We start from the raw sequence: 17,325 nt of genomic DNA on the forward strand, positions 1-17,325 counted from the left end.
AGGTAGCTCAAGGTTATTAACCAGGTAGCTAGCTTTAACTAGCTGGCTAGAAGGATGAAGTTAGAAGCTAACATAGAACGGAGCCTGACCTTAGCAGCGGAAGTTGACTGAAATTAAGTTAGCTATAATCAAAAGATGGGCTACTATAAGTTCTCCAAACAAAATACATTTTCTTTACTGAGAGTAGTGAGATAGACAGTGATGAGTCAGGCTGCAATGAAGGAGGCAAAGGAGATGCACAGAGAGAGGAAGCATTGAAGCAAGCAGGGAGAGAGGTTACTAGTACAGTGGTTCCCAAACTTGGGGTCCTTGACCCATGTGGGGTCCCCTAAAATTTAAATAGGGTCTCATGAGAGCATTTTTGTTATCAAATACATAAATAACTTGTTTCTCTTCATATGGGTATAGAATGCAACATTTTAACTAACTAAGTGCCTTTTAATGTCAGAATTCACTTTTGTGTCATAATGTGTTGGGACAGCCTGTGGGACCAACAATTTAGTAAAATATAAAGACAATGTAATATTATTATCATGTACACTGAACAAAAATATAAACGCATCATGCAACAATTTCAAAGATTTTACTGAGTTACAGTTCATATGAGGAAATCAGTCAACATCATCAGTACTGACGTGCCGCTCATGTATGTAGTAAATAAGTAGTGGAACACGTATTATTGAGTAGAACTTGTAAGGTAGTGATGAATAGTACGTTTTTTTTTTCTCATGAGGTTGTGGCGATATACTGGCACCCGGAGCTGACTACAATGGCATAATAGGAACTATTGCAAATTGATGGTCCTTGAAAATAAATATTAGTGCTTGAAAAAGTACTTGGAAGTCCTTGAATTTGACTTGCCACTGTCTGTACGAACCCTGTGAACATCTCTAACAAATGAGAGTCTCTGTGCAACAAAGACCGTGTAATCTGTAATGAATAAAGTGTGAACTGTAAAGAATGTCTGAGCTCATGTTTGGCCAAGACTTTACAAAGAGAAATACGTAGTTGGACACTGTTGCACTGATGCCATACAATTAACAACCAAAGTTTTGACAGCAAACTGTCTTCAGCTTGACCTTATAGCACTGTGAAAAAAATATGAACATTTCACACTTATGTAACCATGGCATGTATGGATGGTTTTGCAGGGTTAAACAGAAAGTTATACGGTTGGGCCCTGTACGCACATTGGTTCAAACCAATAACTTACATGCATGTGTATCTATGGTGGTTCAAACCCTATTCACTAAACCGGTTGCTGCTTGAGGTGTGTTGGCACCATTAGCTCAGTGTAATTGGACACGATTACTCATAAAAGTGTAGCAGGATAGAGAAACAGCACTGAGGATCGTTCTCCCTCTCACGCAGATGCATGCCAGGGCAACCGACTGGCACGCATTGTGTGAGTACGTGGGTAGGGGTACTTTACTTTACAGGGTCTCTCCATTGCCATCGTGTGTGTGTGTTCCTCTAATGCAGACGCATGCCAGGGCACCCAACTGGTACCACCCAGCCTGTGTGTGTGTTCCGGTACTTTACTTTACAGCTGACTGTGTGCCCCCCTATGCTCAACCTCCATCCCCTCCTGGTCTCTCTGCTATTACCATCTTAAAAACCTATTCTGAACCTTTTATACTGTGCAGTTTTGTGATGATTCAACAGTATCATACTGCTGAGAAAGTGGGTGGTGGGGGTTATTCATCCATAACCATCCATTGGAAAATGCAACACACACACACAGCTTTTTTATTTCCAGTAGCCAAGGAGCAATTTCGTTTTTTCCCTCTTCCTCTTTTTAGTGCCCCTCTGATGCCTGAATCTCCTCTCAACGCTGAGTTGAAAAAGAAGGGTCCTAAACCTCCCACAAAAACAGGTCAGCAGCAAGTATCAAACCCCCCCCCCCCACACACACACACACACACACACAAACACTGGGCTTGCCCCTTCACACATAAACACACTAATGCACACAACCACATGTTATAGCCCACACAGTGTTACCCAAGAACCACTGTTGAATGAATTTGAGTTTGTGGTTCGGTATGGGTCAGAGTGTAGTGCTAGCAACAGCAGGGTTTGTGGGTTAGGTTTCCATTGGGGTCACATATACTAAAATACATGTGTAAAATATGCACTCACTTGGATAAAAGTGTCTACTAAATGGCATATAACAGTATTACTGTAGACATATATATATATTATTAAAAGGATTTACCGGTCCGTGGTTTTCTTTTATGATTGGCATGTCCACTGCTTAGTTTGGCTACAGGTCACCTCCCTTAAACTATATCATGTTCCATAGTGGGATTCTACATCTATTATTACTAGAGATACTGTAACTTCTTCCCCTGGCTAATTGCAGCCGCATAGACTAGAGCTACTGATCATCATTATCTGAAAATATAGAGGGCAGGATGGAATTATTACATTATCTACCTCTGCATAACAGATGGGATGGTCAAACTTCTGGACAGACATGTTTTCTACCTCTGCATATCAGTGGATACCCATGAGACATACATTATTAGATTCCTCTCAGTTCCTGTGTATTGCACATACAGAGTTTGCCTGACGACTCATCCTGAATTTAATTCCACTGCTCTGTTGGTTGCTCCACAGAAGAAACGTTAGTGGAAGTGGTGTTTGGCTGGAGCAATGTGGATGGGTCGTCAGGCTAATACAGAATTGTACAAAAAGGAATATATGTTGTGTGTTCACTGAAAGTATACTACCAGTGATGTAGATGCATTATTTAAGAAAAACTTTGATCTCAGTTCCTCAGATTGCACAAACAGAGTTGACTTCATTGATACCATTATCACTTATTATAGATGAGCTTTTAACTTTGTACGACTCAGTTGGTAGAGCATGGCACTTCCACTTCCAGGGTTGTGGGTTCGATTCCCAGGGTCACCCTGTAAGGTTCTGCTTTTCTTTTCTTAGTCAACCTTGTGTTTATTTTCTTTGTGTTCTTGAACGTAGCCCTGTTTCTTTGTGTTCTGGAGCATAGCCCTGTCTTTCATTTTTGATACCGCCCTGACTGCGTTCGACAACTTGAAACGTCTCTTCACCTCAGCTCCTGTCCTTCACCAACCTGATCCGACCCTTCCTTTCACCCTGGAGGTGGATGCCTCCGAAGTAGGAGTAGGAGCCATAGTCTCTCAGTGGGTGGGAACACCTCCCAAATCACACCCCTGTGCCTTCTTCTCCCCCGCTGAGAGGAATTACGATGTGGGAAACAGAGAACTCCTCACCATCAAGCTGGCCCTCGAGGAGTGGCACCACTGGTTGGAGGGCTTACAACATCCCTTTCTCGTCCTAACAGATCATCGTAATCTGGAATATATCAGAGGGGCCAAGAGTTTAAACTACAGACAAGCCCGCTGGGCTCTCTTCTTTACACGCTTCCAATTTCATGTTAATTTCATCCCTGGACTCCCGGATGTCGCAGTGGCTGCGACCGGGAGGCTCATGGGGCGGCGCACAATTGGCCCAGCGTCGTCCGGGTTGGGGAGGGTTTGGCCGGCAGGGATATCATTGTCTCATCGCGCACTAGCGACTCCTGTGTCGGGCCGGGCGCAGTGCACGCTGACCAGGTGTATGGTGTTTCCTCCGACACATTCGTGCGGCTGGCTTCCGGGTTGGATGTGCATAGTGTCAAGAAGCAGTGTGGCTTGGTTGGGTTGTGTTTCGGAGGACGCATGGCTCTCGACCTTCGCCTCTGCCGAGTACGTACGGGAGCTGCAGCGATGAGACAAGCCTGTAACTACTACTAATTGGATACCACAAAATTGGGGAGAAAAAAGGGGTAAAATAATACAAATATACAATTTAAAACAGTTACATCCCTGGAAAGAAAAACGTAGAAGCTGATCCTCTCTCCCGACAGTTTGACCTTCCGACCGATAACTCAGACCCTACACCCATTCTTCCTTCCTCTTGCATTATGGGACCGGTACAGTGGGAGGTTCACTCTGCCATACAAGAAGCCCTAACCTCAGACCCGGCTCCTCCTGAGACACCAGCTGGGAGGAGTTACATACCAGCAGCTGTTAGACTCCAACTGATGCAATGGTGTCACATGTCCTTGGGGTCAGGACATCCGGACATTATACAAACCACCAAACTTCTAGCCCGGAAGTTCTGGTGGTCCTCAATGGCATCCGACGTAAGGGATTACATACTCTCATGTCCTGTCTGCACCCAAACCAAAAGCCCTCGTCATCTCCCTTCTGGGAAGCTTCAACCTTTGCCAATCCCTCACAGACCTTGGTCCCACACATAGCTGTAGACTTCATCCCAGACCTTCCTGGATCCTCTGGTAACACCACCATCCTTGTCATAGTAGACTATTTTTCAAAAATGTGTCGTCTGGTTCCTCCACCTCATCTACCTAACGCCATGGAATTGGCGTAGTGTATGTTCCAGCAGGTGTTCCGTCTGTATGGGATTCCGGAGTACATCGTCTCTGACCGCAGGCCCCAGTTTGTCTCCCGGGTGTGGCAAGCCTTCTGTGACCGACTGGGGGTCGCCCTCAGCCTCTCCTCCGGGTACCATCCCCAGACCAACGGGCAGACGGAATGCCTGAACCAAGAAATAGGGATGTACCTCCGCCAACAATGTTCTGCCTCTCCACACGACAGGAGTCGGTGTATGGCCTGGGCCGAATACGCTCAGAACTCACTCATGCACTCTTCCCTCCACCTTACTCTGTTTCAGTATGTCCTTGGTTACCAACCCCCCATGTTTCCCTGGGAGGCGGAGCCTGGTACTGTCCCAACTGTTGAACAACTGGTTTCGGCGTAGTGAGCGGGTATGGGAGACAGCTCACCGGCCTACGCCACTCTTTCACCCCGGACAGTGTGTGTGGCTCTCTACCAGAGACAACCGGCTCCGCCTACCCTCGCTTCATTGGTCCCTTCAAGATAACCCATTGCATCAACCATGTCACGTACCGCCTCCTGTTACCCCGTCAGTACAAAATCTCCTCGTCCTTCCATGTGTCTCTGTTAAAACCAGTCACCTACAGTCCTCTTCATCCTCCAGTCTCAACCCGCAGTGCACCCCCAATGTTGAACGTCGGAGGGGAACCTGCCTACGCCATAAGGGCCATTCGTGATTCCAAACGCCTGAGAGGTCGCATCCACTCCCTAGTGGACTGGGAAGGTTATGGGCCTGAAGACTGGTCCTGGGTCCCCGATCAAAACATCCTCGACCTAAAGATGATTCAGGCATTTCACCATTACCGTCCAGATCGTCCCGCTACCCGACCTCGGGGTCAACCCCCAAACAGACCCACTGGACATCAGCCTCGACGCAGAACGTCGGCTCAGTCCACAACCTCGTCGAACCAGCCTGCCGGACCTCGCCCCCGAGGTAGGCGTCCACCTCTGCTCCCCCTCCGGTGCCTTTGGGTCGTCAGGAGCATTGCTGGTGGGGGTGGGGGGGGGGTCTTGTTCAGTAGATACAGAGAGGCCATGTCTTGTTCAGTAGATACAGTGAGGTTGTGTCTTGTTCAGTAGATACAGTGAGGTCTTGTTCAGTAGATACAGTTAGGCCATGTCTTGTTCAGTAGATACAGTGAGGTCGTGTCTTGTTCAGTAGATACAGTGAGGTCTTGTTCAGTAGATACAGTGAGGCCGTGTCTTGTTTAGTAGATACAGTGAGGTCGTGTCTTGTTTAGTAGATACAGTGAGGTCTTGTTCAGTAGATACAGTGAGGCCATGTCTTGTTCAGTAGATACAGTGAGGTCTTGTTCAGTAGATACAGTGAGGTCTTGTTCAGTAGATACAGTGAGGCCATGTCTTGTTCAGTAGATACAGTGAGGTCGTGTCTTGTTCAGTAGATACAGTGAGGTCTTGTTTAGTAGATACAGTGAGGTCGTGTCTTGTTTAGTAGATACAGTGAGGTTGTGTCTTGTTCAGTAGATACAGTGAGATCATGTCTTGTTCAGTAGATAAAGTGACAGATCTGTGGTGTATTATTAGACCCTGGAAGCTCTGGCTCTACTCTGTTGGAGACAGTAGCACAGACTGTTTTACACACTGCCACTACAGACAGTTAGTTCTACACACACACACACACACACACACACACACACACACACAGAGAGAGACTGATTTACACACTGCCATTACACACAGTTAGTGCTATCAGAAATCTACTGTTAAAGAACATGGCTCCCCAGAGTGAGTGTGTGTGTGTGGCTCGGCCTACACCGTGCTCAACCCTAGTAGAAAACTTTCCTAGGATTCCCGTAATTCATGGCCATTTGCTGTTTTGATTATACACATACTATATATACCATGGAGAATACAAACACAAGGAGTTTGCGGTGAATACACACAGGCAGGCACGCATGCTTGCATGAAGGCAGGCAGGCAGGCACTTAGGTAGACAGGCACGCAGGCAGGCACTTAGGTAGACAGGCACGCAGGCAGGCACTTAGGTAGACAGGCACGCAGGCAGGCACTTAGGTAGACAGGCACGCAGGCAGGCACTTAGGTAGACAGGCACGCAGGCAGGCACTTAGGTAGACAGGCACGCAGGCAGGCACTTAGGTAGACAGGCACGCATGCTTGCATGAAGGCAGGCAGGCAGGCACTTAGGTAGACAGGCACGCAGGCAGGCAGGCACTTAGGTAGACAGGCACGCAGGCAGGCACTTAGGTAGACAGGCACGCAGGCAGGCACTTAGGTAGACAGGCACGCAGGCAGGCAGGCACTTAGGTAGACAGGCACGCAGGCAGGCAGGCACTTAGGTAGACAGGCACGCAGGCAGGCAGGCACTTAGGTAGACAGGCACGCAGGCAGGCAGGCACTTAGGTAGACAGGCACGCAGGCAGGCACTTAGGTAGACAGGCACGCAGGCAGGCACTTAGGTAGACAGGCACGCAGGCAGCCAGGCATGTAGGCTATGATGCTGCCATTTTCCTCTGGACTCCCCGTCTAATGGGGAGGACGTGGGGAACACTGTTTCACGCCACACACACACATACTGTTTCGGTTAATGGGGAGGACGTGGGGAACACTGTTTCACGCCACACACACACATACTGTTTCGGTTAATGGGGAGGACGTGTAGAACACTGTTTCACGCCACACACACACGTACTGTTTCGGTTAATGGGGAGGACGTGTGGAACACTGTTTCACGCCACACACACACGTACTGTTTCGGTTAATGGGGAGGACGTGTAGAACACTGTTTCACGCCACACACACACGTACTGTTTCGGTTAAAGGGGAGGACGTGTAGAACACTTTCACGCCACACACACGTACTGTTTCGGTTAATGGGGAGGACGTGTAGAACCCTGTTTCACACCACACACACACGTACTGTTTCGGTTAATGGGGAGGACGTGTAGAACCCTGTTTCACACCACACACACGTACTGTTTCGGTTAATGGGGAGGACGTGTAGAAAACTGTTTCACGCCACACACACACGTACTGTTTCGGTTAATGGGGAGGACGTGTAGAACACTGTTTCACGCCACACACACACGTACTGTTTCGGTTAATGGGGAGGACGTGTAGAACACTTTCACGCCACACACACGTACTGTTTCGGTTAATGGGGAGGACGTGTAGAACCCTGTTTCACGCCACACACACACGTACTGTTTCGGTTAATGGGGAGGACGTGTAGAATACTGTTTCACTCCATCTTTGGCATGTCAGTGAGAACCCTCCATGTTCGGCCCAGACGGGATTAAAAACAACTAAAAATATATTTTCTTGTTAGAGAGAGAGAGAGGGAGAGAGAGAGTTTATCAGAATAGATGGACATCATGACTGCACCTTCTTGATTTAAATGATCCTCAAGTTGTTTTGAGAAACGAGGCCACAAATCAATGACTGATCAATGACAATGACTCCCTGACACTTGTGTTATTGTTATATAATAGTTACAAATGTTTTGAGGATCCTTTGAAACCACTATACAGTTTCTAATTTGTGTCCTGTCCTGTGTGACAACTTCCACTCACTATACAGTTTCTAATTTGTGTCCTGTCTTGTGTGACAACATCTTCCACTCATGGTTCCTCTCCTGCCAGTGAGGTCAGAGGAGGTGTTTGTTGCTCCACTGCCTTCCTATAGATTCCATACAGAACTTTGTGGGTAGGCTGTAGCTTATGGACTAATGATAGAGGAGGAGAGAGGAGAGAGGAAAGTGGTGTGTGTGTGTGGAGACAGGAGGAAGTGTACCAACATGCTGTCTGTCTGACTGGGGCATCAGTAGACAGACAGGACAGCAGCAGAGGAATGTGTTATTCTGCCCCTCAGCTGGCGAGCTGTGTACTGTGGTCGGTTCCAGTCAGTCAATCAGTCTGTGTACTGTGTTGCAGACAGAGAGACCAAAGGACGAATGGACAGACGGGCAAACATACAGACATACATAAAGAAGGACAGACAGACCAATGTACATACAGAAAGGTAGGTAGACAGGCAGGAATGAAGGCAGGCAGACAGATAGATAGATGGGCAGACATACAGACATACATAAAGAAGGACAGACAGACCAATGTACATACAGAAAGGTAGGTAGACAGGCAGGAATGAAGGCAGGCAGACAGATAGATAGATGGGCAGACAGACAGACAGACAGACATATGGATGGATGGATGGGAAGACTGACAGACAGTAAGGCAGACATGCAGGCAGGCAGGCAGCTATTCAGGCAGGTAGGTAGACATTCGGGCAGGTAGACATGCAGGCAGGCACTTACTTGTCTTTCACGTTCAGCTAGTGTTCTTCATACTAGGAGAGAACAGTAAAACAGGAAAAACGTCAGTACAGGGACAAATCACAGATTATTATAAAGGGAAAGCCAGCCACGTTGCGGACAGTGACGCCTTGCTCCTGGACAAGCTAAACACCTTCTTCGCTCACCTTGAGGAAAACACAGCCCCACTAACGCGGGCCACTGCCGCTCATGGGGACTGTGAGCTCTTGTTCTCCGTGGTCGACGTGAGTAAGAAATGTAAGCGTTTTAGCCCTCGCAAGGCTGCCGGTCCAGACGGAATCCCTAGCCAAGTCCTCAGAGCATGCGCAGACCAGCTGTCTGGAGTATTTATGGACATATTCAATCTCTCCCTGTCCCAGTCTGTTGTCTCCACTTGCTTCACGATGTCTACCATTGTTCCTGTACCCAAGAAAGTAAAGGTAACTGAATTTAAAGATAATCGCCGCATAGCACTCCCTTCTGTCGTCATGAAGTGCTTTGAGACGTTAGTTTTCATATCACCTCCAACCTACCCGACACCCTAGATCCACTCAAATTTGCAAACTGCTCCAACAGATCCATGGCTGATGCAATTGCCATCGCAATGCACACTGCCCTCCCCCATCTGGACAAGAGGAATACCTACAGTTGAAGTCGGAAGTTCATATACACTTAGGTTAAAATTTGTTTTTCAACCACTCCACAAATGTATTGTTAACAATCTATAGTTTTGGCAAGTCTGTTAGGACATCTACTTTGTGCATGACACAAGTCATTTTTCCCAAGGATTATTTAACTTATAATTCACTATATCACAATTCCAGTGGGTCAGAGGTTTACATACACTAACTTTACTGTGCCTTTAAACAGCTTGGAAAATTCCATAAAATTATGTCATGGCTTTAGAAGCTTCTGACAGGCTAATTGACATAATTTGGGTCAATTGGAGGTGTACCTGTGGATGTATTTCAAGGCCTACCTTCAAACTCAGTGCCTCTTTGCTTGACATCATGCGAAAATCAAAATAAATCAGATGAATGTACTTTGTTGCAAAAAGTGCAACTCAATCCCAGAACAACAGCAAAGGACCTTGTGAAGATGCTGGAGGAAACCGGTACAAAAGTATCTATATCCACAGTAAAACGAGTCCTATATCGACATGGAACCTGGAAGGCCGCTCAGCAAGGAAGAAAGCCTGCACATGGGGACAAAGATCATACTTTTTGGAGAAATGTCCTCTGGTCTGATGAAACAAAAATTAAACTGCTTGGCCATAATGATCATTGTTATGTTTGGAGGAAAAGGGGGGGGGGGGGGGGGCTTGCAAGCCGAAGAACAACATCCCAACCATGAAGCACAGGGGTGGCAGCATCATGTTGTGGGGGTGCTTTGCTGCAAGAGGGACTGGTGCACTTCACAAAATCAATGGCATCATGAGGCATCAAAATTATATGGATATATTTAAGCACCATCTCAAGACATCAGTCAGGAAGTTAAAGCTTGGTCGCAAATTGGTCTTCCAAATGGACAATGACCCCAAGCATACTTCCAAAGTTGTGGCAAAATGGCATAAGGACAACAAAGTCAAGGTATTAGAGTGGCCATCACAACACCCTGACCTCAATCCCATAGAACATTTGTGGGCAGAACTGAAAAGGCGTGTACGAGCAAGGAGGCCTACAAACTTGACTCAGTTACACCAGCTCTGTCAGGAGAAATGTGCCAAAATTCACCCAACTTATTATGGGAAGCTTGTGGAAGGCTACCCGAAACTTTTGACCCAAGTTAAACTTCGTATGGCTTATATCCCGCTAACGGGATCGATATGACAACAGCCAGTGAAAGTGCATTGCGCCAAATTCAAAACAACAGAAATCTCATAATTAAAATTCCTCAAACATAGAAGTATTTTACACCATTTTAAAGGTACACTTGTTGTTAATCCAACCACAGTGTCCGATTTCAATAAGGCTTTACGACGAAAGCACACCAAACGATTATGTTAGGTCTGCTCCTAGCTACAGAAAAACACAGCCATTTTTCTAGCCAAAGAGAGGAGTCAGAAAAAGCAGAAATAGTGATAAAATGAATCACTAACCTTTGATGATCTTCATCAGATGACACTCATAGGGCTTCATGTTACACAATACATGTATGTTTTGTTCGATAAAGTTCATATTTACATCCAAAAATCTCAGTTTACATTCGTGTGTTACGTTCAGTAATGTTTTGCTTCCAAAACATCCGGTGATTTTGCAGAGAGCCACATCAATTTACAGAAATACTCATAATAAACATTGATAAAAGTTACAACTGTTATGCATGGAACTTTAGATAAACTTCTCCTTTATGCAACCGCTGTGTCAGATTTCAAAAAAGCTTTACCGAAAAAGCACACCATGCAATAATCTGAGTACAGCGCTTAGACAACAAAACAAGCCATACAGATATCCGCTATGTTGTGGTGTCAAAAGAAGTCAGAAACAGCATAATAAATATTCACTTACCTTTGATTATCTTCATCAGAATGCACTCCCAGGAATCCCAGATCCACAATAAATGTTTGATTTGTTTGATAAAGTCCATAATTTATGTCCAAATACCTCCTTTTTGTTTGCGTGTTTAGTACACAATCCAATCTCACGACGCGCGGGCAAGCTTTTTCTTGTCCAGAGTAGGGTTACAAAGGGAGGGTATATTATTGGACACTTTCTAAGTTTACCAATAAACTACCAGAATTCTGGTAACTTTCAAGGAATATATTGTGGCCTTTTGGGGGTATTTAAGATAATTGCAGGTGTCTAATTGTATCTGGCCCTCTGTGTGGCCTTATCATATGTAAAATATATTTATAAAATCAAGTATGATTTTTTTATAAAAAATGTAATGACAAAGCTGTAAGACATTACCTAAATATAAACCGTCATCTTGGTGAATACCGTTGGTGTTTAATATGAGGTGTTCAGCATGAAATATCCTTTTTCTTTTTTTACACACTTTTATTATTTTATGTATTCATTGTAAATGTTTTGTTGTCAAACAGGTGGCAGTTGTGAAAAAAGACAACAGTTGGAAGAGTTGCAGAGTTCATTGAAAATAATGCCGTTGTTGATTAGATGTTTTTCCATGAACCTGTTAGGCTAGCTTTGCAACCTTAGTCCAGAGTTACAGTTTACACTGTTAGGCCTTCCCAAGTTACCTTATGGCAATTATGGCAAAAGCAGCGCGGTGCAGTTCAGCTCTTATTTTATGGAAGTGTGTCACTTTTTACAAAGACTGTTTTAATATTCATAAAACTGCCTTCTAGTTTTAGTTAAGAACAAAGGACTTTGTTAAAACAGTAAAACAATCAAAGTATGCTCCAGAAAACACCAAATTACCATCTCTCCTTTTTCAAATGTAACGTGTAACCTTATTATAGCTTCTCTTAGTTACGAGGCTATTGGACTTTTCCTTATTTTGCCTGCGGACGACAGGATACGTTTTTTTGGGAAAACCACACACGTTTTAATGGCTGTGGAAAAAGTGAGCTCACTCTCCACTCCAGAGAAGTGAAGGTTCTGACAGCGAGGAGAGGAGCAATGGGCTACGTCCCACAGACACACACACACACACACACCATCATTCCCTCCCTTAGTCCACGAGGACAGAGACAGAGACATCTGTAGGATCCTAATGATGATCATACGAGGTAGAATATAACTACTTCATACTGTTGGTGCACGACGGGTTCATATAAATCTCTGCATATCCTATCAATGACTACATGTCTTATCTCTCTCCCTCTCTGGCTCAGGGAAACGTGGTGTGAAGGAGCAGCCTCTAGTTTTCCACACACAGGTCAAGTCATCAGGATACACACAATGTCCCCGGTAGGTTGTGCATGTGTGTGTGAGAGGGGAGTCCAACGGTTGAGGAATTGTTCCACCAGCAAGAGTTTCTGTCCTTTTCTACCTATTGGAATAGCACGTTACACATCAGCGAGCTATAATGAGACAAGGAAATAAGTCACAGAGAAAACACACACAAAAACCTTCCAATATTTAAACAGCCTTTATATTAGATGAATTATGTTTTTTTTTTACATTTCTTTCTGTCTTTTTACATAGGTGTTAACTAAGACTGTTATTTTTCTAAATGTTAAGTATATGCAGATATATTTTTGGTCCTGGGGTGTGTAGTTTCTGTTCACTGTTTTAGTTTCCAGTCCAAGTCTTGCGCTTAATTTATTATTTGGTCATATTTTATGTGGAAAGTTTTTTTAAATAAAATGCTCTTCCCTCTCTCATGTTTTCTTGCACAGGGGCAGACTGGGACCAGAAATCGGCCCTTGCTTTTGTAATACACCAGTAACTTTTTTTCTTTGAGGCCCCACCCCCATTATTAGCCAAATAATTATCATTTTGCGTAAAGAAAACAAGTTAGACAGGCCCACTGGGCTAAAAATTCATGGGCAAATGCCAGATGGCCAGTCTGCCCCTGTTCTTGCATCAATATTAAGGCCGATGTGTTAGGGTTCAGGGTGGAAGTTACATTTATATTATGCTGTTAATAAAAAGAAGAAGAAAATGCAATTTTACATAAATATGTTTGCTTTTCAGAATGACAATGTTCTCACCCAAGACCAATGTTCAGAAGAAGACCCCAGGACCTACAAAGACCAACAAGAAGATGTAAGCAGACCACCATGTCCAGATATATTTAGGGCTGGTTTCTCAGACAGATACAGTACAAAGCTTAGACCTGGACTAAAAGGTAGTTTAATGGAAAATCTTCAATGAACATGCATTTTAGACCATTAGTTGGATTAGTCTTAGTCTGGGGATCCGGACCTTTGTTTTGTACAACATTCTTGATGTTTTTTCCATATGAATATCAACATAATGCTGCTTTATTTTAGAGGATGTCTCGTTAGTGAATACCCAGGAGACACTGCAGCACCCAGTGTCCCACACACTAACCTCAGCACAGTCAAAACCCCTACACCAGTTTGCTGTACCCAATACTCAGGTAACTCTCTCTTTTTCTTTTTCTCTCTTTTTTATCATACTTTCATTTGTTCCTTCTTTGCTTTACCAAGAATCATAAGAATCATTAGAATCATACAAGCTAATATATATATATATAATTTTGTTTTTGTATTTTTTTTGTCCTCTCTGCCCAGGAGATGGAAAGCAGATTCTGTGTGGTCTGGGAGACAGATCTGTATTGTTGTACAAGTCCTCCCTCACTGGCACTCCAGCTGTTTACACAGGTAGTGGGGCAAGAAAACACACGCTCGCACGCACGCACGCACGCACGCACGCACACACACACACACACACACACACACACACACACACACACACACACAGATTAGAAACCTCTCAAATTCTGTTTATTTTACCTCAAGACTGTTTTGGTCCACGGTTCCCTTTTCCTCCCTGTTCCCTCCTTTTCACTCTCCTTTAAAATTAGTCTCAGTGAAAAAGCAAAGCAGTCGAAACCTTAAAACCCAAAGAACAGGACGGAGTGTGGTTTTTGATGACTATTTGTTTTAATATTTATTGAACCACATTTTATGTTTATCTATCTCACCTGTCAATCATGTTGAGAATGATGTTCTAGCTCTGAGGTGAATCAAGGCAACTGTGGAGAGGATTGTTTTTCATTTTCTCCCGCATTATTACTGAGGGTGAAACTTAGTTACTATATGGCTGAAAAATAAAGAGAGGAACTGAGCTTATAACCCTGTTTTATAAGCCTAGTGGAATACAGACTAAATCACTACCTAGCTTATTTTCACACTGTTCTCAGCCCAAGCTATCCAAGACCCAAAGTGTCCCCTAACTGTGATGGAAATAGTAACCTGCACCAGAGTCACATTCACTTTGGAATCTTACAGGATTTTTTAGCCTTTAAAGCCTGTATGCTAGGAACTTGATGGAGTGAGTGTTGCTGGCCTTTGTCTTAATGCTTCATTACTGTTTTCATATAACGTGTGAATGAAGTGAATACTCTTCAGAATGCTATTTAAACTCAACTATTATCTGATATTTTCTTTACTGTTGATACAGGGTAGCCTTAGCCTATGATGATTTACTTATTTCATCTGGGATCGTAAACGATACTGGAAACAGGTCCAGAGGCTCAAGATAAAAGGCTTCAGGAGAAGATCCAAACATTCACCCATAACATCTAGATAAAAAAATATATATATATCCTGGTGAAGCATTATCTGGTTCTCTGCCACGGCGTGAGCGTGAGTAAGGTGTTTGGTTAACATTGTCTTTTACATTCTCCTGAGAAAGAGTAGGACTTATTGATGGTTTGGAGAGAAGGGAGAAAGCTATGTTCCGCTCTCCTCCGCAGATGGGCACTACAACAACATGTCTTCCTAACTGCTTCTGGAGCTAATTTAAGATATTGCTCAACATCTGCACTCCAGCTCACCCACAGCCTCCCTCCCTCCCTCCCTCCCTCCCTCCCTCCCTCCCTCCCTCCCTCCCTCCCTCCCCCTCCCTCCCCCTCCCTCCCTCCCCCTCCCTCCCTCCCCCTCCCTCCCTCCCTCCCACACACACGCACACACACACCCCTGATGCTTGCTTTGATAGCAGCATTCTCTTGGAGGTGAATTGTGTTGATTTATAGAGCTTTCTACAGTCAGCAGACCACAGGATTCTAAATATCTGGCCCTGTGATCCACACACAAACACCAGTCAGTCGGTGTGGTTGGGTTCTTAACAGCTAAGACAGAGACTAGTATGGCCAGTAAGTGTGGTTGGGTTCTTAACAGCAAAGACAGAGACTAGTATGGCCAGTCAGTGGATGTCATATATCAATAAAAGGATGAGTGGTTTGGCATATTGTAGGCCAGTGCTTGTTAGTTGTTGTTAGACTGTCTCCACTAGATGACAGTTCTGTAGGCCAAATCAAATTTTATTGGTCACATACACATGGTTAGCAGATGTTAATGCGAGCGTAGCGAAATGCTTGTGCTTCTAGTTCCGACCATGCAGTAATATCTAACAAGTCATCTAAAAATTCACAGCAACTACCTTTTACACACAAGTGTAAAGGAATGAATAAGAATATGTACATATACATATATGGATGAGCGATGGCCGAACGGCATAGGCAAGATGCAATAGATGGTATAAAGTACAGTATATACATATAAGATTAGTAATGTAGGGTATGTAAACAATATATAAAGTGGCATTGTTTAAAGTGACTAGTGATACATTTATTACATCCAATTTTTTATTATTAAAGTGGCTAGAGATTTGAGTCAGTATGGTGGCAGCAGCCACTCAATGTTAGTGATGGCTGTTTAACAGTCTGATGGCCTTGAGATAGAAGCTGTTTTCAGTCTCTCGGTCCCAGCTTTGATGCACCTGTACTGACCTCGCCTTCTGGATGATAGCGGGGTGAAAGGGCAGTGGCTCGGGTGGTTGTTGTCCTTGATGATCGTTTTGGCCTTCCTTTGACATTGGGTGATGTAGGTGTCCTGGAGGGCAGGTAGTTTTCCCCCGGTGATGTGTTGTGCAGAGCCTTACGGTTGTGGGCGGAGCAGTTGCCGTACCAGGCGGTGATACAGACCGACAGGATGCTCTCGATTGTGCATCTGTAAAAGTTTGAGTGTTTTTGGTGACAAGCCAAATTTCTTCAGCCTCCTGAGTTTGAAGAGCCCTCTCCTGTACTTCCTGTTCACTCATTCACTCATGACTGCGTTAGGGCAGTGTGCAGTGTGATTCCGTTGTCTGTAGACCTATTGGGGCGGTAAGCAAATTGTAGTGGGTCTAGGGTGTCACGTAGGGTGATATGATCCTTGACTAGTCTCTCAAAGCTCTTCATGATGACGGAAGTGAGTGCTATGGGGCGATAGTCGTTTAGCTCAGTTACCTTAGCTTTCTTGGGAAAAGGAACAATGGTGGCCCTCTTGAAGCATGTGGGAATAGCAGACTGGGATAGGGATTGATTGAACATGTCCGTAAACACACCAGCCAGCTGGTCTGCTCATGCTCTGAGGACGCGGCTGAGGATGCCGTCTGGGTCGGCAGCCTTGCGAGGGTTAACGTTTAAATGTTTTACTCACGTTGGCTGCGGTGAAGGAGAGCCCGCAGGTTTTGGTAGCGGGCTGTGTCGGTGGCATTGTATTGTCCTCAAAGCGAGCAAGGAAGTTAGTTTGTCTGGGAACAAGACATCAGAGTCTGCGACGGGGCTGGTTTTCTTTTTGTAGTCCGTGATTGACTATAGATCCTGCCACATACCTCTCATGTCTGAGCTGTTGAATTGAAACTCTACTTTGTCGCCTTGCCCTGATTAAAAGCAGTGGTTCGCTCTTTCAGTTTTGCGCGATTGCTGCCATCAATCCACTGTTTCTGGTTGGGGAAGGTTTTAATAGTCGCCGTGGGTACAACATCACCGATGCACTTGCTAATAAACTTGCTCACAGAGTCAGCGTATACATCAATGTTGTTGTTCGATGCTATCCGGAACATATCCCAGTCCACGTGATCAACAGTTTCTGTCTATATGCTGGAAGCAACAAAATGGAGTCGTGGTCAGATTTGCCGAAAGGAGGGTGAGGGAGGGCTTTGTATGCGTCGC

At 44.8% G+C, this 17,325-nt stretch overlaps 1 protein-coding gene and 1 long non-coding RNA gene across 2 annotated transcripts in view; one reads left to right on the forward strand and one right to left on the reverse strand.

Moving 5' to 3' along the window:
- The window catches only part of LOC149974582 (uncharacterized), a 133,965-nt gene that overhangs the window by 29,103 nt on the left and 87,537 nt on the right, over window positions 1-17,325 (reverse strand). The window lies entirely within an intron of this gene.
- The window catches only part of wdr27 (WD repeat domain 27), a 152,791-nt gene that overhangs the window by 18,472 nt on the left and 116,994 nt on the right, over window positions 1-17,325 (forward strand). The window contains exons 12-16 of the mRNA XM_090212994.1: window positions 1,803-1,876; window positions 12,530-12,605; window positions 13,335-13,406; window positions 13,634-13,743; window positions 13,898-13,987. Coding sequence (XP_090069120.1) covers window positions 1,803-1,876; window positions 12,530-12,605; window positions 13,335-13,406; window positions 13,634-13,743; window positions 13,898-13,987 — 422 coding nt within the window. The remainder of the gene's footprint in view (window positions 1-1,802; window positions 1,877-12,529; window positions 12,606-13,334; window positions 13,407-13,633; window positions 13,744-13,897; window positions 13,988-17,325) is intronic.

This window comes from Oncorhynchus mykiss, chromosome 20 (genome assembly GCF_057628025.1).
Source record: "Oncorhynchus mykiss isolate SJ-2025 chromosome 20, ASM5762802v1, whole genome shotgun sequence".
NCBI classification, from domain to species: domain Eukaryota; kingdom Metazoa; phylum Chordata; class Actinopteri; order Salmoniformes; family Salmonidae; genus Oncorhynchus; species Oncorhynchus mykiss.